Raw genomic sequence first — 27,290 nt, 5'->3', positions numbered from 1 at the left:
GGCTGTGTCCTCAACCAAATCTCAACTTGAATTGTATCTTCCAGAATTCCCATGTGCTGTGGGAGGCACCCAGAGGGAGGTAATTGAATTATGGGGCTGGTCTTCCCCATGCTATTCTCATGATAGTGAATAAGTCTCAAGAGATCTGATGGGTTTATCAGGGGTTTTCACTTTTGCTTCTTCCTCACTTTCTCTTGATGCCACCATGTAAGAAGTGCCTTCGCCATGATTCTGGGGCCTCCCTAGCCATGTGGAACTGTAAGTCCAATTAAACTTCTTTTTCTTTCCAGTCTCGAGTGTGTCTTTATCAGCAGCAGGAAAAGGGACTAATACACATCTGTAAGAAGAAGCGATGGTAGCCAATTTAAAACTCTTCAGATAATCCTTGTATTATCATTATAAAATTCAGATAATCCATGCTATCCAAGACTGGGTAATTTATAAAGAAAAAGAGGTTTAATGGACTCAGTTCCACATGGCTGGAGAGGCCTCACAATCACGGTGAAAGGTAAAAAGGCACATCCTGCATTGGTGGCAGGCAAGAGAGAGAATGAAATCCAAGAGAAAGGGGTTTCCCCTTATAAAACCATCAGATCTCATGAGACTTATTCACTACCATGAGAACAGTATCGGGGACGGTCTTTTAGATTATGGAGATGATTTTTTAGTTAACGTATACTAATTAAAAGAGGAAATCTATAAGGGACAACAGTTTGGTTCAACTAAGCTAATTGGAGTTCTGCTCCCTAGAACAGGGGTCCTCAGCCCCAGGGCTGTGAATGGGTACTGGTCTGTGGCCTGTTAGGAACTCGCCACACAGCAGGAAGTGAGCAGTGGGGGAGCCAGCATTACCACCTCAGCTCTGCCTCCTGTCAAATCAGTGGCAGCATTAGATTCTCATAGGAGCACTAACCCTATTGTGAATTGAGCATGTGAGGGATCCAGATTGCACACTTCGTATGAGAATATAACTAATGCGTGATGATCTAAGGTGGAACAGTTTCATCCTGAAACCATACCCACCCCACCCTCTCCATGGAAAAAATGGTCTTCCACAAAACCTGTCCCTGCTGCCAAAAAAGGTTGGCAACCACTGTTCTAGAAGAAACAACGGAGAAGTCCGAGATTTTGAGACTAAAATCTTCTCAGGCTGTCAAATGTGTTAAAGCTACTTCCACGAAGCTGTTCAGACCATGGATAGATTCTGTCTGAAGTGCTCTCTTATATATCCAGAGCCACCCACCCATCTGACTGCCTTGCCTGGAACTTTGTCTCTCTGACTTCAAGCACCCTTAATAACAGCTGCCCACCCTGACCCCATCAGATCCACATCTGCCCATCATTAATCCTTATAATCAGTTTCCTGATCCAATTGGTTGTCCATGACTTTATCTGACCTCAACTATCATCCATTTCAGTAGCATAACATGAGGCAATTACACACAGCATCTGTACTAAAGTTGTTGCAGTGAGTCCCCTACTGCTACTATTTTAACTATAATAACTGCCATAAAAAATGCACCCACATATATGCATTCACACACATACACAAACACATACATACACACACCAATAATAGTGCAACACTTAAAAGTTATCAGGTTATAAGAAAGAAGATTAACAGAAAGTCAAGATAATTCTGATCCAGTTTTCTTTTTTAAAAAAGAAAGCTATATTTTTTATATAAAACATTCTCTTCAGTCAAAAGTCTTTTCAGGAAACAAAAGTCTTTTCAGGAAACAAAAGTTTTACAAAATTATTTTCTGTGACTACATGTACCAAGCATTTGATCAATTCTAATCATTTCATTTAAAAAATCAGAAAAAAAGTTAATTTTTCCCCAAATTCACACAAAAAGACAACTATTAGTTTACCGAACATTTAACTTCTGGCTAATGAAGTGTTGTGTATGCTCAGCCTAGAAAAGCTGAGAGCAAAACAGTGATAAAGCAGTGGAATCTGACCCCTATAAAAAGATATGCAGTATTAAAGCTGGATATACAGTTAAGTAGAATTCATGAGGGAAAAAACAGACCAATCCACTTGCAAGATATGAGATGGCATATCTAGAATAGATGGTTAAGTATTTGGACGTGGATTACAGCTAATCCAAAAATACATAGGTGGGTATATATTTAAGCTAAGCACATTTAGGTAAATGCAAAAATGTCAGATGCATTTATTATGTCTTTGCTAATATGTAAAATATTTAATTTATACTAGTGTTTTGCTTGAGTTAATGCTATCAAAGAGAAGTAAGCAAATCAGAAGGCTCATAGAAATGTAACAGAGAAAACTGAAACAGAAAAAAATAGGTTTTCTAACAAGACATAATAAATAAGTAGGGATATAAAATGAAAGCTGGCTAAAAAATAAAAAAGTACCAATTGCCTTAAAAATCTGTCCTAATAGAAGAAATGAAGAAAAGTAAAATCAACAGAAACTAATGGTAATAAGCAAAGTTGAAGATAAAAACTTGGTGAGTTGAGTATTTCTAAGCAATTGGAATGAGGGAAATGCATCTGAACCACAAAAGGCATAAAAGCTAGGAGCCAGTATACACTTGGCAATCTCGTCTGTGTAGCTTTACTGAACTGACCAAAACACTGCCAATTTGTTTTGTTTTGTTATCTGCCATTATAATGAATAGTTACTGAGCAATTGATTGTATCATTGTGCACTTGGTTGGATTTGGTCATTAAGATGGATGAAATGATTGGACCAAGTGTTTCATGGTCTGGCAATCTTAGTCACCTTAATGACCCAATTGCATTGACCGTGGAGAAGCCTGACTGCCATGCATTCTCTCCATCTTCAATGGATATATTCTTATCATCCATAAACTGTACTTCTAGCTGTTTTCATGTTGCCTCTATTTTTTAAAAAGTCTCTGAAAACTAAGTTGCCGCTAAAGAAGGTCTAAAATGAACATAAACTAATAACATAACTATATTAAGACACAAATCTGTAAGCATATTGTAGATAAAGAATTTAAAAATAGTACCTACAACTGAGATGCTTTAAAAAAAAAAAAAAAAAAAAAGGTACAAGATAAAACTTCCACTATGGAATCATTAAATTGAGATTTGTAGATCCTGACATGCCTTTTTCCATCCTCCACCCAGAGTATAATTTTATGTCATTAAGTATAAATTGGACTTTATCAACTTCAGGGTATGGTGTCCTGATCTCCCAGCTGCATTCAATAGAGCCTCAAGCCTGTAGGCTTAGCCCTGTCTCCCATCCTGAGGCAGTGCTTATTGAGGCTGGTGAGGTCTTGAAATAAATCTAGACACCTAGACTGGAGGCCTGAAAATTTATCTATGACTGTTAGGGGTTTTTTCATGACTTACAACTGTCTTTTCCTGCCCGTTTAACCCGAAAACTGTAATTGCAGGGTGAATCGTAGGTGTCCTTGTAGCCCATGTTAGAGCTCTCCCCCTGATAATTAGCCTTGGCTGTGTTATCTTACTTCTGCTTAACGTACTTCTTTTTGGTTTGTGACCAGTTATCATGAGACAGGCATCCATCTCCCTATTCCCAGAGCCCAATTCTGCACTGTAGTATATCTGGCTAGAGCCTGGACCCCACCTGGCACCTGTCAGCGCTCCACCCCAGGAACTGGAGCTTTGCCTGAACTCATCCTTCTGGAGGGGATTCTGCAACATATGGGCACATCTCCCAGAACCATGACTGCCACCTGCCTGGCTCCCAAGGGCTCACCCACTGCTGTGCTCTGTCCTACCACATTGGACCTAGTGTCCAAGATTGCCTGAACCATGCCTGAACTTCCTCCGTGTTTTTCAGCTGGGCTTTGTCCTTGCCATTTCGGGAACTAACATTACAGTTTCATCTCCTTGGCTTCTGCTCCACTAGTCTGATGCTTCTAATATCTGACATCTTTCCTATACCAAACCCCTTCATACCTCAACCTACTAGAAGTAACATCAAACTGGAGGCCCAGAAACCAGTTTCTAGCATTATTTCAGACACTAACTAGTTGTTTTTAATTTTCCAGTCTCAGTTATCTGAACTACAAAGTAAAAGCTGTTGGAGCACAATGCCAGAAGTTCCATTTGATTTTGATCTTCATTTATTCTACAGAAAGGCTTAATATTTGGTTTAGAAAAGTGAAGAAATTGTAAAATGAGCATTCATAAAGTTGGTGAGAAATGTTCCTGTTAGGATGACATAAAGGTCAATATTATACATTCTGATTTGGTTCTATTTAGTGTTATATTCATGATCTAGAAGGGAGTATGCAGCACACAGTGAAATTTGTAAATTATATTAAAATTTAACTTATTGAAGACAAAATAATATAAATGGACCTAAAGTGCTTAGAAGACAGGTAGAAAATATTAGTATTTGGACTATAAAAATGCCAGTGAATATATCAGGGATAATATTATTCAAATAGATGTTACACAGGTAAGAAAAATAGTAGAATCCATGTCCAAACTATTCAAAGACAAGTTCCATAAAAATTTTGAATTAAGAAAGCAGTAGAGTAATATAAGATGAAAATCAATTCTAACTTGGAAACAGAGCGATGATTAGAGAGTGACACCTGATCTTATCCCCTATGGCAACCAGGAGCTGTTTTCCAACCCCATCTCTCTTGCTTTCCTTCAGCTATGAACACAGTCGGGGGAAAAGCAAGATACTTACTTTTCCAACCTCCCTGCTGTCCAGGTATGATCATTCAACTCAATTCTGACCAATGCAGCACAGAGTAGACTGCTGGGAGGATTCTGGGGAAGTTGTTACTTTTTTACAAAAGGGCCATGTATTGGTACTCCCGCTTCCTCTCTTACCTGCCTAAAAAACATCTGTAATATCTGGAGCTGCAGCAGCCATTTCACCATCAGAGACAACACCCAAAGGATGGGAGGAAGGCAGAAAGGGGGAAGGCACACACACACACAAAATGGTTAAAGATGTCCCAGCATACAAAAGTAAAGAGCTTGGGTCCCTAATGATGCCATCCATGAGATGAATAAATGCAAGCAACTACTTACCGCCATGCTTCTTATTATGGAATAATGTTCAACTCTTATTTTTATTTATTTATTTATTTATCTCTAAGAAACAAGGTTTTGCTATGTTGCCCACACTGGACTCAAACTCCTGGGCTTAAATGATATTCCTGTCTCAGCCTCTTGAGTAGCAGAGACTACAGACGCACCCCATTGTGCCCTGCTTCAATTCTTAATTTTTTAAGTCATTATTAATTGGGTTCAGTTACTTATAGCTTTAAAGCCTTCCTGGTACATCCGTTCTATGCCTGGTTTTGCACATACACACATACACTCCAAAAAATTTTACCCAACAGTCATGAGTCTTATATAAATGGCAGAGTATAAGTAGCATTTCTGGTGCAAGGGAGTTGGGTTTAAGCAAATTTTATTTCTGTTTTCAAAAAATTAAAATGAGGAGAAAAATGTTTATTCATAAAACTAATGAATTTATTATTGGTTCACTAATCTAGAGTTGAATATTGCAGTTATGTTTTGAGAATAGATAAAAAAGTACTAATCCCAAAGAACCAGCCTCTGTTCACCAAGAGCAAATCATGCTAGTTTCTACATTTCTTTGAATGGGATATAATGTATTAAATAAAGGAAAGTCATTCATTCACTGAAGATTTACTGAGTGACTTAAGATGTGATGGGCCATGTGCTAAGAACTGGAGATACAAAGATAAATACAATTTAATTCCTTCCTTTCACAAATTTGTTACTTTTTTAGTTCCCCTCTAGTGATGAAAATAGGCAGGTAAATAAATACTGTCAACATGTGATAAATGCTTGACAGTGGCCTGTACAAGAAAGAATTGTAACATAAGAAATGGTGGTATGAGGAATGTCATTTTTCACAGAGGAGAGTCAGTTTTAGCTGTTACTCGGAAAAAAATGAGAATTCAATCACTAAACAATGGGGAAAATTATTCTGTGAATTGAAATCAGTGTGTATAAAGACATAGAAATAATTAAGCAGAGATATATTTAGAACATGCAGTAAATTAAATATTTAGGGATGTCATTGGAGAGGTAGGCAGACAGGTTACGTGATGATGAGGCATTTAGACATGTTTCTGACATGAACTGAGAGCCACTGCGGGGTATTAAGTAGAGGAGGACCATGATCTGGCAGGTTTGTTTCAGAAAACTGATTCTGGTTGTAAGTAGAGGAAAGATTATCAAAGTGAGACTACAGGCAGGGGAAGTAATTGGAAAACTACCATTAAAAAATCTGACAAAAAAATGAGAATTTAAAGTATTGACATCTAGAAGGTTTCGTGACTTATTGAACGTGGGTGAAGAGAAAGAGAGAGGTTTCCAGGATATTTCTGGCTTGGGCAAGTGGGTGAGTGGTAGTCCTATAAACAAGAATAGGGATTGCAGGAAGAGGTGCATATTTTGGTGAGAGGATGCAGGGGGAAGAAAAAAATGTTCATTTTGGGAGAATGAATCATGCATATGGAGATCTACATTTGAAGCAAAATTCCAACAAGGTCTAGGCTGAAAATAGAGAATTTAGAGTCATACCCAAAGATGTGGTGGTGGTGGAAGCTGTGGGGATTGCTGAGAATGCCCAGGCAAGTGGAGACTGAGGAAGAGAAACCTGACAAAAAGAAAGGGAAGGCATCCAGTGATGGAGAAAGAAAATTAGGAGAGTAAGGTGTCATTGAAACAAAGGTAAGAGAAAATTAAAGAAAAAGCCAAACAAAACAGGAGTGGTTAGTCTTGAAGCTTCAGAGAAGTCATATAAGGTAAGAAATAATAAGGGTCCATATGTATGTATTTGTGTGTGTGTTGCAACTATGAACTTCCTGGTGAACCAATGTAGTGGTGAACCCAAAAGGCAAATTGCTGAGAGCTGAGAGTTGAAGATGGGGTGAACAAGTGCAGATGGTGGGCAAAGGAGTACAGTAAGATGGAGAACTAGAGTTGAAGGATAATGTTTTACTTATAAAGAGAAGAAAGAGGCTAGAGCCATCTAAAGGATGAGGCTAAACATTCAGTTGAAAAGAGGGTGATGATATAAGAGATGGGATAGGAGAACCAATGTCTCTGAGGAATTACTGTGAGAAGATGATATTCCAAATATGGAGGGGAAACTTCCACCTCCACTTGGCCAGGTTCGGGTGCTGATAAGTCTGAAGGTGGCAAAGCAGCAAATGGGTGGAGTCCCTGCCTGAATGCATCTACTTTGTAAGTGGGAGCAGGGTCATGGTATTAGTCATCTGCTGAGAATAAAGGGGGACAGATGGAATAGTAAGCCCAAGGAGAGTGGAAAAAACTGAAATCTGCAATATGCCACATGGGATAAAAGACAGAGTGGAGAAAAAAAAAATTTTCAGACACAGCTTATATGTTATGTTTATATGCTAGAGAGTGGAGGTAGAAGGAGAGACAGGTTGAAAAGAGAGATGAGAGGAGGCGTAATTGATGCATCCTGGAGAGTGTGATCAGCTTTTCATAGGGGGAATGTAACCTTTTCCTCTGACATAAGAAGGAATTAAGTGAGGGATTTGGGACTCAGTTATTCATTTAATAAATAATGTTTCCAGAGTCTTATGCACAAGGTGAAGAAAGAAATTTGGACTAGATAAAAAGGCAATTCAGTAGGCAAAATACCTTGCTGAATCAATGTTGATTAATGATTTGATGTTTGTGTGGAGGGAGAATTCTATTTGCCTGGCCAAGGATTCTGTCCTTGGCTCTGTCCTGTAAGGTTTTTTTGTTTTTGTTTTTCGAAAAATTCAATACCTTGGGTCAGAAAATATAAGGCTTGCTCATTAAATGTGTACAAACAAGCCAGAAGGGACAAAGATGATGGAGATCTGGGATGACAGAATTAAGATTTAAAGAATATTGACAGAGTGAAATGATTGGTTTTATCTAAGAAGATAAAAATAAACAAGAATATATATCCAATATTCTACCCTGGTGAAAACAATGAAACAAAACTATAATAGAATTGAAAAGTTCAAGATGGTATAAAGAAATGTTTTGATATTCTAGTTGGAGTAAATTAGTGGTATTCTAGACATGGTAGTATGGGCTTTTGTGAGCCTATTTTTTCTTAAATTTATTTATTTCAGTAGGTTTTTGGGGAACAGGTGGTGTTTGCTAACATGAATAAGTTCTTTAGTGGTGATTTCTGAGATTTTGGTGCACCCATCACCCAAACAGTGTACACTGTACCCAAAGTGTAGCATTTTATCTCTCACCCCCCTCAACCTTCCCTCCAAGTCCCCAGAGTCCATTGTATCATTTTTATGCCTTTGCATCCTCATAGCTTAGCTCCCACTTATGAGTTAGAACGTACAATGTTTGGTTTCCATTCCTGAGTTACTTCACTTAGAATAATGGTCTCCAATTCCATCTAGGTTGCTGAAATTGCCATTATGTTTTTCCTTTTTATGGCTGAGTAGTATTCCATGGTATACCACATTTTCTTTACCCACTCATTGATTGATGGGCATTTGGACTGGTTCTATATTTTTGCAATTGCGAATTATGCTGCTATGGACATGCATGTGTGAGTATCTTTTTCGTATAATGACTTTTTTTCCTCTAGGTAGATACCCAGGAGCAGGATTGCTGGATCAAATGGTAGATCTACTTAAATAGTGTGGAATCTCCGCACTATTTCCCATAGTGATTGAACTAGTTTACTTTCCCACCAACACTGTAAAAGTGTTTCCTTTTCACTACATCCATGCCAACATCTCACTTTTTGATTTTTTTTTTATTATGACCATTCTTGGTAAGAGTGAGGTGGCATCACATTGTGGTTTTGATTTGCATTTCCTTGATAATCAGTGATGTTGAGCCTTTTTTCATATGTTTGTTGGCCATCTACTGATCTTGGTTTGAGAACTGTCTATTCAAGTCATTAGCCCACTTTCTGATGGGATTGTTTGTATTTTTCTTGCTGATTTGATTGAGTTGCTTGTAAATTCTGGATATTAGTCATTTGTCAGATGTGTAGATAGCAAAGATTTTCTCCCACTCTGTGGGTTATCTGTTTACTCCTTTGATTATTTCTTTTGTTCTGCAGAAGCTTTTTAGTTTAAGTCCCATCTATTTATCTTTGTTTTGGTTGCCTTTGCTTTTGAGTTCTTGGTCATGAAGTCTTTGCCTGAATCAATGTCTAGAAGGGTTTTTCCAATGTCATCTTCTAGAATTTTTATGGTTTCAGGTCTTAGATTTAAGTCTTTGATCCATCTTGAGTTGATTTTTATGTGAGGTGGGAGATGAGGATCCAGTTTCATTCTTCTACACGTGGCTTGCCAATTATCCTAGCACCATTTGTTAAATAGGGTGTCCTTTCCTCAGTTTATGTTTTTGTTTGCTTTGTCAAAGATCAGTTGACTGTGAATATTTGGCTTTATTTCTGGGTTATCTATTCTGTTCCATTGGTCTATGTGCCTATTTTTATACCAGTACTGTCCTATTTTGGTGACTATGACCTTATAGTATAGTTTGAAGTCGGGTAACATAATGTCTCCAGATTTGTTCTTTTTGCTTAGTCTTGCTTTGGCTATGTGGGCTCTTTTTTGGTTCCATAAGAATTTTAGGATTGTTTTCTCTAGTTCTGTGAAGAATGATGGTGGTATTTTGATGGGAATTGCATTGACTTTGTAGATTACCTTTGGCAATATGGTCATTTTTTTGTGAGCCAATTAAGTTTTTAAGAATTTTGAAAGCCAGTTGGTAAACAGTCATTATTACAAATTAAATTTTATGAACACAAAATTAAATAATTATATTAAAACAATGATAAATACTGAAAATGCATCACTTCTTAATTATTATTATCTATTCTCTCGAGATTATTTATGTCTGTTTTATCTGTATGGTAGACGTACTATATAACGTTATGCTGTGCATAATTTTCCAGCTCTGCATTTAATGATGCTCATTGGTGGCTTGAAATATGTCATGGTGGGAATGTTTACATCATGGAAATTGAAAAATGTTACAAATAATACCTTCTCCTTCCCCCTGAGAGCCAGTCGTTAAACATTTAGCAGCCCATACCACTTAATAATTTCACAATTAATTGGTATGATGGTGAGACACACACACAGAGAGAGAGAGAGAGAGAGAGAGAGAGAGACAGAACAGAGCTCTTAAAGTTCTGTGATATATTATTTAATATTTAATATTAATTATGGCAGTGATTTACTCACTTTTCCCATCTCATCCTTTGTCACCTCAAATATAATTATTAGTTATGGATCCTACATTTTCAAGGATATAGATAAATTATAGTGTGTTCAAAAAAGATAGGAGAGTATCCAAAATGAGGAGACTCAAAATCTTGTAAAATGAAGACTAGCTCAAGAGATGTGTAGCATACCGAAGACTTGGGGAGGATGCAGGATTTGTATTAAACCACTTGCTGAAATAATATGTGAAAGTAATATTATTGTTGGTGGCCCCAAGGCATCCAAACAGGACTAAACAGGTGAACCTTATATGGAGACAAACATCAGTTTTTATAGGAAAGAATCTCAACAGTTGTTAAAAGTTAAAAATGAAAAGCTTTGGAAGTAATATGCTTTCCTTCAAGCACAGGATGTTTTAACATTTGGTAACATCAAATGGGGAGCTGTGTGGATGATCTTATAGGTATTGTCTAACCTGGAATCTTTGAAGTTCAGCACATGCAATGCAAATGATTGAAGTTAAGCAGAGATAAATTTCTGTGAAGCTAATTTTTCAAAGCTTATTAAGAGGGAGCCCATATCCTCATTGTCATTCAGACCATTAAACACATCCACTCTGATGGAGGTCCAAAAGATGACAATTTGCTAACATGAAGGAAAGACACTCCTAATATATCAGATATTAGGAATGAGAATGACAAAACTAATGAGAGACTTCCTTGATTAAAAGAAAAAGTAAAACTTCAGAGTAACTAGTTAGTGGTAGGAAAATAGACAAGAAGATGTTTTTGAGCTCCAACTTCAAAAATTGTAACCTTCCAATGCTGTATAGTCTAAAGAAATGAATTAAAAATATAATTAATGTATGTATAAAATCACCCTTTTATACTCAACATTCATATGTGGATTAGGGAGACTATGGTATGGATCAAAATACAGTTCACCCTTGAACAACACGGGGATTAGGAGTGCTGACCTTCCACCCAGCTGAAAATTCTAGTATAACTTTTGGCTCCCCTAAACCTTAATTGCTAACACCATGCAGTTGACCAGAAGCTTTATCAATAACATAAACAATTAATTAACATATATTTTGCATATGTAGTATATATTGTAGTCTTAAAGTAAGCTAGAGAAAAGAAAATGTTATTTAAAAATCTTAAGAGAAAATATATTTACTTTTCATTAAGTGGAATTAATCATCATTATCCCCATCATCTTCATGTTGAATAGAATGAGGAAGATAAGGAAGAAGGAGCAACAGTCTTGCTCTCTCAGGGGTGGCTGGCAGAGGTGGAAGAAAATCTGTGTAAAGTGAATCTATACAGTTCAAACCCCTGTTGTTCAAGAATCAGCTGTATAATGCAGTGTAGATAGCTAACATTGTCTTAGAAGTTCAGTGAGGGACCTTTTTTATCAACAAAAAACTTTGAAAGGCCTTAATGGTGACGTGTTTGGTTGAATTTTAGAGAAGTTTGGGATTTTTAGATGAACAAAGGAATAGAGAACTTGATGTAGAGAACTTGGAAGTAAAGAACTGAAAACCAGCAAAATAATTTTGGAGTAACTAATAGGTACTAGAAGCAATTTAAAGGAAGATCGAATGAAGATTATTGCAAATGTTTATCCCAGCACTTTAAGGAGAGAAAATGGAGAAGTTTGTTCAAGAAAATTCTGTGGATGGGTTACATTAGACATTCTAGGTGCGTTTCTGATACCTCCACTATGAAGAATTTTAATTTAAAGGAGAAGGGTAGATGGATTTCAGGCATAAAAAGACCAAGGTTGTTAAGTTAAAAAGCTCAGTTTTTGGCTTGACAGAATTATAGAAGGGTGGGGAAAGGGAACAATAACCCAAAGGATTAAATTACAGAACGAACTTCCCTCTTTGAATGAGGGTTGAAATCAGTGAAATGTATCTGTGCCTCAAGGCAAGAAAGCAAATTAAGTAAAATGATGCTATATATCTGAAATTTATTTTACCGTACAACTGTAAATTTTGTAATATATGAAACCTCCCAACACTTCCCCAGTCTGTAGAAAATAGTGTATTTTAGAAAGAGGTATCATAAGGTGTTATAGTAAAAGAGGTATCATAAGACAAGAGAAGATAAAAGGTGATGCATTTAGGGATATGGGTTTTGAAGAAAAACACCTCTCTGATACCCTGTGTGATGACAGTTAGCATTTAATGGAACCCAAATGGAGAGCTTCATGTTTAAAGCCCACCAGAAAGGCTGTGTTTTATCATTTCTCCAAACCATGTGTATTCCAGAAGAAAATTTAGAGTGGGACAAATGCAGGATATGAGTGGACATGGTGAGAAATCTAGCCGAGTCTGTGCAGAACAAAATAACAACAACAGATTGAAACAATTTGGTATTCTGAAAACTAGTGTTTGAAATTTAGCTAAACCAGCCTTCCTCCCTCCTTTTTTTTACCTTATTCTCCAGTTTTCTTCATTATCTCTTCCTTTCTCCCTCCCTCCTGTTTTTCTTTAATAATGAATTGTTTCTTGACGATTCAATAGCTCTGTGTTCAATCCAAGAGGCCAGAATCACATTAACCAAGAAACTAATGTGGCCTAAGCTTCAGAGCTTCTCACTTGAATGGACCATGTGTCCATGGTTCTGCTTTTGTATAATATTTGAAATAGCAAAAATATTTTAATAGCAATCCATTAAGACTGCTATCTCTTTCTGTTTAAACTTCCCCTCTGCAATATATCCCCTCAGGTCAGGTTGTGTTGAGTGGCTGTAGGAAATTTAGGAAATCAGCTAAGATGAGGAATTGTATTGGTATTACATGCAGATTGGGTTTAATGGGATATATTTATGTTGCAACTAGGGACTTTTATGTAGAGTTAAGGTATTGCCAGTCATCCTGGTGTAGGAATGGCTTCAAGTAATGCAATATGCCAACTCATTGGGCATTGTGACCAGAAGGGCAGGACCAGAGGTTGAATTACAATATAAGCATGTCATATGTCACCTGGCACCTGAAATGCATAGTAAAGATGAGAATCAAAGTTTGAAATGTATGACGCCAGAAGCTGGTCTGGGAGAAATTCTTCTGATCATTACCTGTGTGAAATTGTGAGTGGGATAATTCAGTTCTTATCAAAACTTGATAAAAATCAAAGTTATTTTTATCAAAAATAAGTTTGATAATGCTGTGTATACAACTATAAACATACATATTTTCCTCTTTCAATAGCAATTGTTTGAAATAGAATTTCTCAGAATTCATGTGTTTTTGTATTACTGCTAGTGCCCTACACAACAAATACATCTGTACATGAAGTCTCCTGTTTTAAGAATCCCAACTCTCAACAGTAAAATCAAATCCAACTATTTTAGAGGAAATACTGGATTATCTTTCCATTCTCCCATAAAAAAATTATATTACAAAGTCATTTTCACATAAAGAGGTTGTTGACGAGCAGAGAGCTAAAAATGAAAAAAAAAAATTATTACAGAGATCTGCCAGGCAGTTATTAGAAAATATTACATTTCTTAAGTAAGGATCCCTTTCCCCATTGCTTGTTTTTGTCAGGTTTGTCAAAGATCAGATAGTTGTAGATGTGTGTTCTTATTTCTGAGATCTCTATTCTGTTCCATTGGTCTATGTGTTTGTTCTTCTACCAGCACCATGCTGTTTTGGTTACTGTAGCTTTGGAGTATAGTTTGAAGTCAGGTAGCATAATGCTCCAGCTTTGTTCTTTTTGCTTAAGGTTGTCTTGGCTATGTGGGCTCTTTTTCTGGTTCCATATGAATTTTAAAGTAGTTTCTTTCTAATTCTGTGAAAAATGTCAATGGTATTATAATTTAATGGGAATAGCATTGAATCTATAAATTACCTTGGGCAGTATGGCCATTTTACTTTGGGCAGTCTGGCCGTTTTCATCATATTGATTCTTTCTATACATGAGCATGGAATGTTTTGCATTTGTGTGTCCTCTCTGATTTCCTTGAGCAATGGTTTGTAGCTCTCCTTGAAGAGGTCTTTCACTTCCCTTGTTAGCTGTATTCCTAGGTATTTTATTCTCTTTGTAGCAATTGTGAATGGGAGTTCATTCGTGATTTGGCTCTCTGCTTGTCTATTGATGCTATATAGAAATGCTAGTGATTTTTGCACGTTGATTTTGTATCCTGAGACTTCACTGAAGTTGCTTATCAGCTTAAGAAGCTTTGGGCTGACAGGATGGGGTTTTCTAGATATAGGATCATGTCATTTGCAAACAGAGACAGTTAACAAATGGGGCTGGGAAAACTGGCTAGCCACATGCAGAAAATTGAAACTGGACCCCTTCCTTACACCATATACAAAAATTAACTCAAGACGGATTAAAGACTTAAAGTAAAACTAAAAACTATAAAAACCCTAGAAGATAATCTAAACAATATCATTCAGGATATAGGCAGAGGCAAATATTTCATGATGTAATTGCCAAAAGCAATTGTAATAAAAGCAAAAAATTGACAAATGGGATCTAATTAAACTAAAAAGCTGTTACACAGCAAAAGAAACTACCATAAAAGTGGACAGCCAACAGAATGGGAGAAAATTTTTGCAATCCACTCATCTAACAAAGGTCATCCAGAATCTACAAAGAACATAAATACATTCACAAGAAAAAAAAAAAAAACACTAAAAGTGGGCAAAATACATGAACAGACACTTCTCAAAAGAAGACATTTATGTGGCCCACAAACATATGAAAAAAACTCAACATCACTGATCATCAGAGAAATACAAATTAAAACCACAATGAGATACCATCACATGCCAGTCAGATTGGCGATTATTAAAAAGTCAAGAGGCTGGGCGTGGTTGCTCACACCTGTAATCCTAGCACCTAGGGAGGCCAAGGTGGGCGGATCATGAGGTCAGGAGATTGAGACCATCCTGGCTAACAGGATGAAACCCCGTCTCTAGTAAAAATACAAAAAATTAGCTGGACGTGGTGGCGGGCACCTGTAGTCCCACCTACTCAGGAGGCTGAGGCAGGAGAATGGCATGAACCCAGGAGGCAGAGCTTGCAGTGAGCCGAGATTATACCACTGTACTCCAGCATGGGCAACAGAGTGAGACTCTATCTCTTAAAAAAAAAAAAAAAAAGGTCAAGAAACAACAGATGCTGGTGAGGCTGTGGATAAATCGAAACACTTTTACACTGTTGGTGGGAATGTAAATTAGTTCAATTCAACCATTGTGGAAGATAGTGCGGTGATTCTTCAAAGACCTAGAACCAGAAATATCATTTGACCCAGCAGTCCCATTACTGGGCATATACCCAAAGGAATATAAATCATTCTATTATAAAGATACATGCATGCGTATGTTCATTGCAGCACTGTTCACAATAGCAAAAACATGGAATCAACCCAAATGCCCATCAATGATAGACTGGATAGAGAAAACATGATACATATACACTGTGGAATACTATGCATCCATATAAAGGAACAAGATCATGTCCTTTGCAGGGACATAGATGGAGCTGGAAGCCATTATCCTCAGCAAACTGATGCAGAAACAGAAAACAAAACACTGCATGTTCTCACTTATAATTTGGAGCTAAACAATGAGAACACATGGAAACAGGAAGGAGAAAACACATACTGGGGCTTGTTGGGAGAAGGGGAGTGGGAAAGAGAGGATCAGGATAAATAGTTAATGCATGCGGGCCTTAAAACCTAGGTGATGGATTGATAGGTGCAGCAAACCACCATGGCACACACCTTTACCTATGTAACAAACCTGCACATCCTGCACATGTATCCCAGAATGCAAAATTAAAATAAATTGAAAAAAGAAAATAATACATTTATTTTTCTGAATGTTGTGATGTTTGTGATAGATATCAATGTTTAAAAATATATAACTTGTGATTTCTTTCCTTATTCTACATAAGTATTAATTTCATACTTAACTCATATTCTTTTTCTTGAAGAAGGACCCCTCCAAATCATATACTCTTTAAGTCCGATAAGGTCCATATATCTCTCTGCTGGAAACACCAACATATTGGCGTTTAAATTGTTTAAATTAAAAACAAATGTAAAACAAATTTAAAAATTGAGACATGGTGCTTGCCATCGAGAAATGTGCATTTTAGGCAGGATACAGGCTTGTAAACAAATTGTCACAATACCGAAAGGGGAATACAAAAGAGGTATGCAAAAAGTTCTGTGGCTACTTCAATGACTAAGTCCAATGGAATGTTTTGATTTCAGCCTGTGATGGTGTGTTGGTGGTGGAAGTTGGTGTAATTTAATGGGATTTTTCACCTTACCTGCTTAATGCACTAGTAAGCCATGAGTTAGATTTGTTCACTCAATCATAAACTTCCTCTGGAGCTGAGTGACAGGTTAAGTCTTAACTTATGGGCTACATAGACAAAAATCTTCTCTTCCCATGCCACCAGCACAGGGCTCCCTCATTAAGATTTCTTTGTTCTGGAATATTGGCTATTGAGAAATTCAGGCAGCCTCCATGGTGTGCTGGAAGGAGGAACTTTGAAAGGACTTGAGACAAGTCTGGAAAGATGGGTGGAGATTTGGAGGGTCCCCTAAATCAGCCAGATCTTGGCTTCAGAAATCTTGTCTGCCTACAGGAAGCAGGGTGAATCCCGGCAGTGAGGACATACTGAAATGCTATCAACCTAATTAATATGGTGACATCATATCATAGAGGCAAGCCTCTCCTTGGAACCAGATGCAGCCATGTCTGCCTGAAAGCTTTTGGCAAGCTCTGCCTGGCAGCATCATCTCAGAACAACAATCCAGGTCCAGTCAGAAAATGTTTGCTGAGTACCTGTTATGTGCCAGCCACCAGACCAGGTGCTAGGAGTAAAAAGATGAATAAGAGAGGGCCCCTGCAAACAATGAACTTACATCTGAATGAGGACAGTAAATAATATTAGTGTGGTAAGTGCCAATAAAATACTGTATCCTGCATGTTATGGGACCCAGAGGAGGTGAGCAAGTCTCTTCTGGGCATTCAGTGAAGGCTGCTCAGGGAAATTTACTATTTGTCTGGTTACTGAGTTTTCAAGACTCATATGAAGTGGGTAAATTTTTCTAAGTATACGGAACAGAATGGCTTCAAGAATGGAAACAAGATGAGGTGTTCATTGAATGATTTCTTCATTACATTATAAAGTGTAAAATGGGGAGAGGTAGAAGATACTGTCAGAACAGTATCAGGAGTCATGAATTCGAGCTTAAGCTTTGTCCCTCAGACCATTCTTTCTCAAAGTGTGATCCAAGTATCACTGTTCTAACCTTATCCCAAAATGATAACTATACACATTGCAGATTCAGAGCACTTCCTCTCATCTACCGAGTCCAATGATCTGTTAAAGAGCTCCAGAGAATCTGCATTTTTAGCAAGTTCCTCAGGCAGTTCTTTTGTGCGCTGAAAGTTTGAGACAGACTAATTATGGCACAGGGATCCACAGAGGGATTTTAGGAAGGGGAAGGGTGTTGTTTGATTTTCATTTTAGATAGATCCATCTGGGTGCAGTGTTGAAGGTAGAACTAAATGGTGGGTAAATACAAAAATAGCAAAACCAATTAGAATGTTATTGCAATAATCTTGGCCAGAAATGCTGAAGGCCTGTGTTAGAGGAATTGAAGAAGAACGACTTAAAAAAGAATATTTCAGAGATAAAGATGGGCAGAACATTTAGGAGGAAATGAAAACTGGTTGGTTGTGGAGTGTGGTTGTCATGGAGTAGGAGGAGGTGATGCTGACTAGGGTGAATGATGAATCATGGGGCGCTTTACTAATACTGGGAATACAGGGAAAGGAACAAGCTGGCAGCCAAGAGGCCAAGTTGAGTTTTAGTTTGAGATTGGGGTATCTATGAGCCATCTGTGTGTATTCACAGCAAGTAGATGAATACCTAGTTCTAAAGTTCCTATCTGAGAGAGATTTTATTTAATGTTGTACCGCTGAATGCCAAGCCATGGAACAGGGCAAACATGAGTAATCCATATTTAGGGTGGTTTGGTGCTAACAGACCTTGAGAAATGTGCCCCAAACCAAGGTCATCTGAGCCCTGAATGCTGTTAAAAAGTATTTAAAAGTCCACAGGAGTATTGAAGATTTCCCAGTACACTCCTAGATATAATTATTGTTGCAGCTTGATCTGTATAGAGCAAGGATCTAATTTTGTGATTTCTGCTGCTGTTGCTTCTTCACCTGGTAAACACACATGAGGCATCTTCCGCTGTAGAAAATGCCCCACTATAACTGAGAAGGTGTGGAAACCAAGTGCTGTATGACTCTCACCACTGAAAAGTAAAGATTTTAATTTGGAGTTTTCTTTGTTTTGTTTTTTGTTTTGTTACTTTTTAGGTAAGAGGATGTTAGTTTAATGTCAGTGCACCTCCATGTTGTCCTACTTTACATCTTGGGTCTTGATGATATATTGTTTTCTGACCAGCTATTGTTATGGTTATGGTTTTTGAATTTCAATATTTCCATTCAGGATGTTTAAAAAATAACATCTTGAGACAGCACAATGTAGAACGATCCTTTCCTCTGGAAAGACGTGTGTCATTCCTTGAATAGTTCTCACTATGGATACTTATAAAATCACACCTGGTTTACTTACTTATGCAGGTATTTAAATGACAAGTCAATTGAATTTATAAATGACATTTTAAGAGGATAAAGGCAAGGAACTTTCTCAAGCATTTTTTAGGCTATTGTTACCTCTAGTTTACCCCCATGATGGCTTCTTTTCTTGATCCTGTCTTTGAGTTCCTGAATCCTGAACATTTCTCAAAGTTCATTCTTTGGTCCTCTGATTTCTATAGCACACTGTAGCTCACAAAATGAATTCCCTTTGATGGCTCCAACAATGACCCGTAGAAAGACAATTCTGACTTTTGTTTCTTACCATCTGATCCTGTATTACTCTTGAATGTGTCAATGCTTTCATAAAATGAACACTTTCAAGCTTGACTCATCACCTTTCTCACAAAACCAGGTCCCTTTCCGACTTTTTAAACTCTCATTTTCCAGGCTGTCTAGGTTCAATCTCTGCACAATTTTTGGTTCTTGCATTCTTCTCTCCCTCCTAGATATTCTCCTGTGAGATAAAAGAAACAAAATACGTAAAGCACAAAATATGTGGTATATGGAACACACTAGGCACTTAACAGGTGACAGTTCACTTTTTCTTCCACGGTTCCTCCCAGATATAGCATTAGAACAATTCTAAGTTTTTCTTAACAGGACCCCAGTTTATCTTTCTCACCATTTTATACTATACGTTACCAGAGGCATTCTTTAAAATGTCCCCATTCATAAATCTGAGGTCTAATACCTCGTAGTGGGGTGACTTGCGTCTCCCAAAAAGCTATGTCCAAGTCCTAATTCCTGGTACCACTGAATGTGAACTTACTTGGGAAAAAAAAAGTCTTTGCAGGTAATTTGTAATGAAGTTGAGGATATCAAGATGAGATCATCTTGGATTTAGGGAGGGCCCTAAATTTGATGACAGATGTCTTTCTGAAAAAGGGAAAGATGGGGCTGGGCACAGTAGTTCATGCCTGTAATCCAAGCACTTTGGGAGGCCAAAGCGGGTGGATCACCTGAGGTCAGGAGTTTGAGACCAGCCTGGCCAAGATGGCAAAACTAGTACTCTACTAAAAATACAAAAATTAGCCAGCCATGGTGGCACACGTCTGTAGTGTCAGCTACTCAGGAGGCTAGGGCAGGAAAATCACTTGAACCTGGGAAGCAGAAGTTGCAATGAACCAAGATCTCGCCATTGTACTCCAGCCCGAGTGACAGAGCAAGACTCTGTCTCAAAAAAAAAAAAAAAAAAAAAGAAGAAGAAGAAGAAGAAAAGGGAAAGACACAGGGACCCAGAGAGGGGAAGTTCTTATGGAGATGAAGGCAGAGATTGGAGTGATGTTTCTTCAAAACAAGCAACACCAAAGATTGACCACAGCCACTAGAAGCTAAGAGAAAGATCTGGAAGGTATCCTCCCTCAAAGCCTCCAGAGGGAACAAACCCTGCCAACTGATTTCAGCCTTCAGGTTTTCAGAAATGTGAGAAAGTAATTTTCTGCTGTTTTAAGCTACCAAATTTGTTACAGCAGGCCTAGGAAACCAACATATCCCCTTAGTCTGATCTTGAAGATCCCTGTTAATCTGGTTTTAACCTACGTTTTCAACATTGTCTCCTGCCAGTATCCTTTACAGCTTCCCCCACTTCTGTATCCTTCCAGTCCCTTGATCATGCAGTGAATATTTGTGCATTTTGTCTTTTCTAATGTGATCCCTTTCCCTTGTCTAAAACTCCTATGTCTTCTCTATTCTTTCAAATCCTAATCCTGAAACGAAAGGCCCATCATAGTCTACAGTGATTTGTTTCCTATTTTGAATGCTTATCAAACAATTTGACATTGAATCATATTTTGTACACACAGTGTTTGGTTTTCTTTTCACATATGTGTGACTTTCCTTGAGGGCAGAATGATTTTTGCAACATAGAAACTGTAGATTAAATGAGTGAAAACAGCAAGCATGGACAGAGAAAGCAGGTGTTTGGGATGAATTATGTCCCCCTTATTTGCAAATTCATATGTTGAAACCTAACTCCCAGTACCTTAAGATGTGACTGTATTTGGAGATCTTTAATGTGACCCTTTAAAGAGAAAATTAAGGTGAAATGAGGCCATAGGTGTGGGCCCTAATCCAATTTGATTGGTGTCCTTATGAAGGAGAGCTTAGGATACACAGGGACAGACAGTAGGGGTGCACATGCACACAGAGGGACAACCATACCATGGGCAGAGGCAGCAGAGGGCAGCCAGCTGCAAGTGCAGGAAAGTGGTTTGGAAAGAACATTCCTTTAGGACTCTCAGAGGAAACCAACTCTGCCAGCAGCCTGATCTTGGACTTCTAGCCTTCAGAACTGTGAGAAATTACATTTTGGTTGTTTAGACCACCCAGTCTGTGCTATTTTGTTACGGCAATGCTAGAAAACTAATGCAGCAAGTAAGAGGCTTAGATTAGGCACTGAAAAAATAAGAGGAGGCCGAGGTAAGAGGATTGCTTGAAGCCAGCAGTGTGAGACCAGTCTAAGCAACATAATGAGAACTCTGCAAAAATAAAAAATAAAAAAAATTAGCCAGGAGTGGTGATGTGTAGTTTTAGTTCTAGTTACTCAGAAGGCTGAGGTAGAAGATTGCTTGAGCCCAGGATTTCAAGGTTGTGGTGAGCTATGTTTGTACCACTGCACCGCAGCCTGGGTGACAGAGTGAAAACTTGTCTCAGAATAAAATAAAATTTGAAAAAAGGGAGAAATAAGACTAACATATTTTCTACCTGAATTGATGACATTATCTTCTCTCAAGTACCAGCCATAATCCTAAAATGGTAAACTATTTGACAGAACCCTTAGTAAAGACCAGTGATTTCTGGGTTCATTATACAAGCAGTATCACTTTAGTATAAATTTCAAAGAGATCTGAGCGTGGAACTGGGACCTGGCCTCTACCACTCTTTATCTTTTTCTAGACTGTTACTATTGTCTAACCTATAGTCAGGAAGTTAATTGATAGTCTTATGAGTTAATTTGCTAATCTAAAATTGTAAAAGGGTTAGTCATGGGGTTTAAGCCTATGCATTTTCTAGGATTAGTTATAAGAGTACAAGGATTAGTAGGTCTATTGTGTTGTTGCTTGGCAAAAATCGGGACATCGGTTATTTTATTTTTTATATATTTTTGCAAAGCTCAGAGCAGTTTGTGCTTTCTCTTCCTTATTCTTTTGCCACCCATAACCGTCAATGCTTAGAGAAAAAGATGCATTAGAATTGATTCCGTGTTATGCAAATTAAATTTGGAATCTTAGGCTCCCAAATTGGGAGGTAATTTTTCAAGGTTCCTTGATAGAATGTAGTACGTCCAGCGGAAGGCATCAAGAAATGGTGAGAACCTTACACACTGAGATACCTGAGGGTAGGTGAAGGAGCAGACATCTCGTCAGAAATACATGGAGGGCTCTCTATTGTATGAAAATATTAGCTTGTTCTCCATGGCTCTTGAGGTAAGAGTCGGGCCTAAAAGATGGATCTTGCTGATTTCATTTCAACATTGAATGCTGATTTCATTTCAGCATTAAAACTTCCACTATGTAGTTTAATCTCTTAAGGACCAGAAGTAATGATGAGTAGAGACCTATTGAGTGGTGACTGATGTAGCCTAGTGGTTAAGAGCCTTTTAGAGTCCTAGCTTTACTACTTATTAGTTCTGTGACTTAGTCAAGGCACTTAACTTTCCTTAGCTTTGGCATCCCCATCAAAATGGGGTTACTGCTTGTGCCTACCTCATTTTGAGTATTAGATAAAATAACGCATGTAAACTGATGAGGAAGCTGATCCTGAGCTGGGTGGTTTCACATATTTAGTCACAAATTTCATCAATGCTTGTGCCCAGTTTTAAGCCCCAGCTTGTTTAACTTCATTATGCCACTGTTTCCAAATTTCCTTCACATAAATAAAGGGGAAAAAGTATAAATGGGATGGCTGAGGTGAGTACATTGAAAGGGAAAGGAGTTAATCTCACTGTTTAAGTTTAGCCACACAGTTAATGAAATGGCCTTATCAATGAAGTTATCCTGTTTAAACACCAAAAGGAGCAATTTCTTCTCCATCATCCCAAATTCCCACCTTCTCTGCCTCCTCTCTTCATTACTCTTTAGTCACTAGCAGGCTAGGTAGGGTGTTCCTAATCTGCAATTGGAATGTTTCTGGTAGGAGCCATTTCTCACCTACTCTTTGTCCTCTTCTATCACTTAAAATCATGGAAGGCTGTTCTGAAAGCAGCTGGGCTTTCAAAACTGGGCTCATTGTAACATTAAAAAATTATTAAACTCAGAAACTAATTCTGTTTTTTAATCATAAAATATGAAAACTAGGAAGCAAACTGGAAGAATGAAAGACCAAGTCAGCTGGATCTGAAGCGGGCCATTCTCAGGAAGACTACTGAGGAATAATTAAGACTAATTTGAAGTATCACCTCCTGGGTATCACCATCATCATCCCCAGGTACCTGAGATAGTTCATTTTGAAATAGATACACCTGAAATTATGTTAAAATGTACTAAGCACTTATTGAGCTCAGCAATCCTGAAATATGCCTAATAGTAAGCTGCCTAGTTGCCACTTATTAACTAGGTTTATGTCTAGGAGGGACTGTGAAGAATAAGAGCTGTTTAATTAGGGGTACTTGTCATCACTAATGAACAACAAGAAATAGTTTTAAAACTTCTTCGAGATATTCGCTTGCAAATGTCACCCGAGTTTCAGAAAAGTACAGTCTCTGGAGTAAATCTCCTATACACTCAGAGAGACTCTGTTGTGCTTTGCATGCGTTATGTCGTTTAGTCCTCAAAACATGTTGGCAAGGTTTGCATTATTATCTCCATTTTAAAGATGAGAAAATTAGGTGCAAAGAGCTTCAGTAACACACTCAAACTCATTCAACAATAAATAACTAAAAATTGTGCTATACACACTTTAAGAGTCACATGTTCCTCCTCCAAAATTATGAAAGGCCATAGAACGAATTCAAGAAGTAGGCTTCATGACATATCGTTTCTTCTCATCTCAGATGGATTCACTTTAATCTATCATGCCCACATTGTAAAATATCATTTTGATCACCATCAATATTACACAGACCTGTTTCAATGTGCTCAGGTTTTTCAGTAAAATTAGAAGAAACCACAATTTACAAACAGGTATATGTGCATTAAGAAAAAAAAAAAAACTACCATGTGATTTTATATATGGATGCCAATTCTTAAACATTATTTATTATTTCTGAGCTCTAGTGCTTAGAATGTTTAAAATGCAATATATTTATGTGGATTTTTTCCAGGATATTGGAACATACATAAAATATGCTTGTGCATATCTAAGCTTTGTATTTATTTCAGGTTATATGTATACTGAGAAGAATATATAAACAGTGTATGATAGTTACATCTTATTTCATTTTTTGAGGGAAATTAACCTCCACAATTATTAACTATGCATAAAATGTAATGGCAGATATATTGTATAGGACTGACTGCAATTCCTCTTTAGAAATAGTTGTTCTTTGCTTTTATAATACTAGGAAAAGAGGAGAAGAGTTCTTAAAGAAATACAAGGATTCCTCAAGCCCCTCTTCCCTAAAACATGCTCTATCATATCTCCTGGATTGACTGGAATATCCTTCTCTGCCCCCACCCCATTACCCTCTCAATGCAGTGGAAAAGTCGGTGGGTAATTGGGTCCAGATTGGAGGTGTTTAAATATTCATGAGGCTGGCAGGGGACTGGGAGGGGGTGACTGTCTAGAATGGGGGTAGGGGCTGGGGGAAGTGATTAGTCACTGAAGGCTAGCGAACAATTCCGAGAAAGAGACGGAGAGAGAGGGAAGAAAAAGACAGAGAGACAGATACTGGGGGGGAGGAGAAAAAAGGAGAAGAGAGGGAAGAGAAGAGAGGACAGCAGAGAGAGAGCACCAGAGAGAGAGAGCGCGTGCTAGAGAGAGAGAGCGAGCATGTGCGATGAGCAATAGCTGTGGACCTTACAGTTGCTGCTAACTGCCCTGGTGTGTGTGAGGGAGAGAGAGGGAGGGAGGGAGAGAGAGCGCGCTAGCGCGAGAGAGCGAGTGAGCAAGCGAGCAGAAAAGAGGTGGAGAGGGGGGGAATAAGAAAGAGAGAGAAGGAAAGGAGAGAAGGCAGGAAGAAGGCAAGGGACGAGACAACCATGCTGTGCTGTATGAGAAGAACCAAACAGGTAGAGCTAAAGATTTTTACTTCTTGCTGTTGTGGAATAACCAGAGTACAGTATTTCCCTATAAAGGCAAACAATTTTTTTACTGCTTCTGCTCTGGCCATGGTGCTCGCGCTTCCTTAGCATATGGTAACTGATGGTTGCATCCCAGCTTTTATTCTTTTCTGTCTTTCATGCTCCGGTTTTGGAATGCTGCTACTAATTAGGGTGAGGGTAGAAAAAACATGCCTGTTTGGCTAGAAATTTTTTTTTTTTTTTTTTTTGCTTATTAGTGAATGCTCAGCGTTTGAGGTCTCTGGTCTTGAGGGTGTGGACGTAGAAAGGGGTGTGGGGGAGATTATGTGGGCTCTACCTACAAGATGGGGAGGCAATTCTTTATATTATTTGCAAAAAGCAGGGTTGAGGAAATAATATGCAGGACTGAGTATTACCTCTCTGTCATACAATTTTCTCACATGTGCTGCGGAAGATGCCTTATTTCGTACATGCATGAGCTTCGAAGGGGCGCAGGTATTTATGGAAAAACGTGCAGGTCTTATTTATTTATTTATTTTTCAATGAATGAATGAAACTATGATTTGATAGATTTTTTTTTTTTTTTTAAGAGAAGCTAAGACAACTGGGGCTGGGGGAGAAATTGGCCATGCAGAAGGGGAAAATCCCCTTCCTTAAGATCAGCAGCCGATTGTGCACCAGCTGGTCGGAGGAGAGGGTGGACCACGCCCCTAGGAGCTCGGATGGGATGGGAAAGACAGCCGGGTGTTACCTGTTGGAAACCAGGTCTTGTCTCTTCTCCCCTTCCCTTGCTTCTTTCCTGGGATTGTCAGTGACCAGAGACAGGCTAACATCCTGGATAATAAGTATGGTGACTCATTTTCATCAGGAAGAGGGACACATCCAAGATTAGGAAGAATCAGAGCCCCTCCTTCCCTCCCCCACTGCCCAGGTTTTACAGCCATTTCAATTGCTCGCTTATTTCTTGAAAGACATTTTAGAAACTTGACTGGGGTGAGAGTGGGAAGGAATGACGAGTGTGGTATTCCGCAGCAACCGACCATGCCATGACAGTCTCCAAAAGAAGCTTTCAAACATTTGTTGGAATGCATTTGAGTGATTTTGGCGAAGGTTAAGGAGAAAAATGGGTGTGGGATATGGGTGAGTGTGTGCGTGTGCTTGACTGGGGTGGGGGTGGGGGTGTGGTGGGAGCAATCTTGGTCAAAGAAGCCCTTTGCAGACTGATTGCCTTAGGGGTGGGGTGCAAGAGATGGAATTTGGGTATAATTTCCAGTGCAGGTATTGGAAATTGGGCAATTTGTAATACTCTCTGAATCCGAAGGGGGTGGAAGAGAGTGGAGAAGAAACAGCCTGCCAGCTTAGCACATTTAGCCAGCGCCCTGGAAGGAAGGGTGGGGAGTGAGGATGAAGGAGAAGGAGCAGGAAGAGGAAGGGAGACTGAAGCAGAATGAGCAGAATGTCAGAGCAATGGGAGTAGAGGTTTGGCATAAATAAATAAAGTAGCAGACATCCTGGATTGTGTGGGGCTATTTGGGGGAAACGTCGGATAGTGGGGGATTGAGTGGGGGGCAGTATTTGCAGCATCTCCTGAAACTGCCCTATGGTTACAGAGATTGATGCTTCCATTGGCTCATTTTATCAAACCAGGGCATTTTCTCTCCGTGTCCTCCTTCATTTTAATATATAAATGTAATAAATACAGGTGTCTGGGTTAAGAACACTGTCAAAGAAAAGTCCTGAGGTTATTTCACTGGTGAGCTGGGGAAATAAAATTTAGGAAGGTAGAGCACTAAGTAAGCCAAAGCTATCCACTTAAAAAGCTTTGATTTTGGAAAGAAAAATATTCAGGTTCAAAATTTGTTCTCACCCTATGTGTATGCATGCGAGTATACATACATCTCCTTTAATAAAGGAAATCATGTATGATTTTTAGAAAAGGAATTAGAGCTAAAGGAATTCCCTTCCCAAAATGAAGACAACTGCCTTCCCTGGGGCTCTATTTCAGCAACAGCCTCAAGCATTTACTCTGATGTGCAAAGTGATGAAGATGAAATTGTGTGTTTAGAGTTGCAGAAATTCTCATGTAAATGCATACAGCATCCACATACTTCATATGCTACAGTTGCATGTGTAAGTGTGGTTTCCACATGCCTCCCTGTGTTTTAGCATCATTTATATTCAAGAGAAAATTAAAGGTATAGAAATTGTCCTGTTTTGCTCATGCATTTTATAAATGTGTACTTCTGTGTGAAATGCTCATGTCTCTTATATAC

General features: G+C 38.4%; 1 protein-coding gene and 1 long non-coding RNA gene across 2 annotated transcripts in view; one reads left to right on the top strand and one right to left on the bottom strand.

Moving 5' to 3' along the window:
* Positions 1–18,106: 18,106 nt before the first annotated feature.
* LOC135969410 (uncharacterized) overlaps positions 18,107–27,290 on the bottom strand; it is a 42,736-nt gene continuing 33,552 nt past the window's right edge. Inside the window, exon 4 of the long non-coding RNA XR_010584655.2 lies at positions 18,107–19,292. This is a non-coding gene — a long non-coding RNA (uncharacterized lncRNA). The remainder of the gene's footprint in view (positions 19,293–27,290) is intronic.
* Positions 24,868–27,290, top strand: part of GAP43 (growth associated protein 43) — a 97,770-nt gene continuing 95,347 nt past the window's right edge. Inside the window, exon 1 of the mRNA XM_015445341.3 lies at positions 24,868–25,005. Coding sequence (XP_015300827.1) covers positions 24,976–25,005 — 30 coding nt within the window. The 5' untranslated portion in view covers positions 24,868–24,975. The remainder of the gene's footprint in view (positions 25,006–27,290) is intronic.

The sequence above is a fragment of the Macaca fascicularis genome, chromosome 2 (genome assembly GCF_037993035.2).
Source record: "Macaca fascicularis isolate 582-1 chromosome 2, T2T-MFA8v1.1".
Classification (NCBI taxonomy): domain Eukaryota; kingdom Metazoa; phylum Chordata; class Mammalia; order Primates; family Cercopithecidae; genus Macaca; species Macaca fascicularis.
This window is presented reverse-complemented; position numbering and strand designations above follow the sequence as displayed.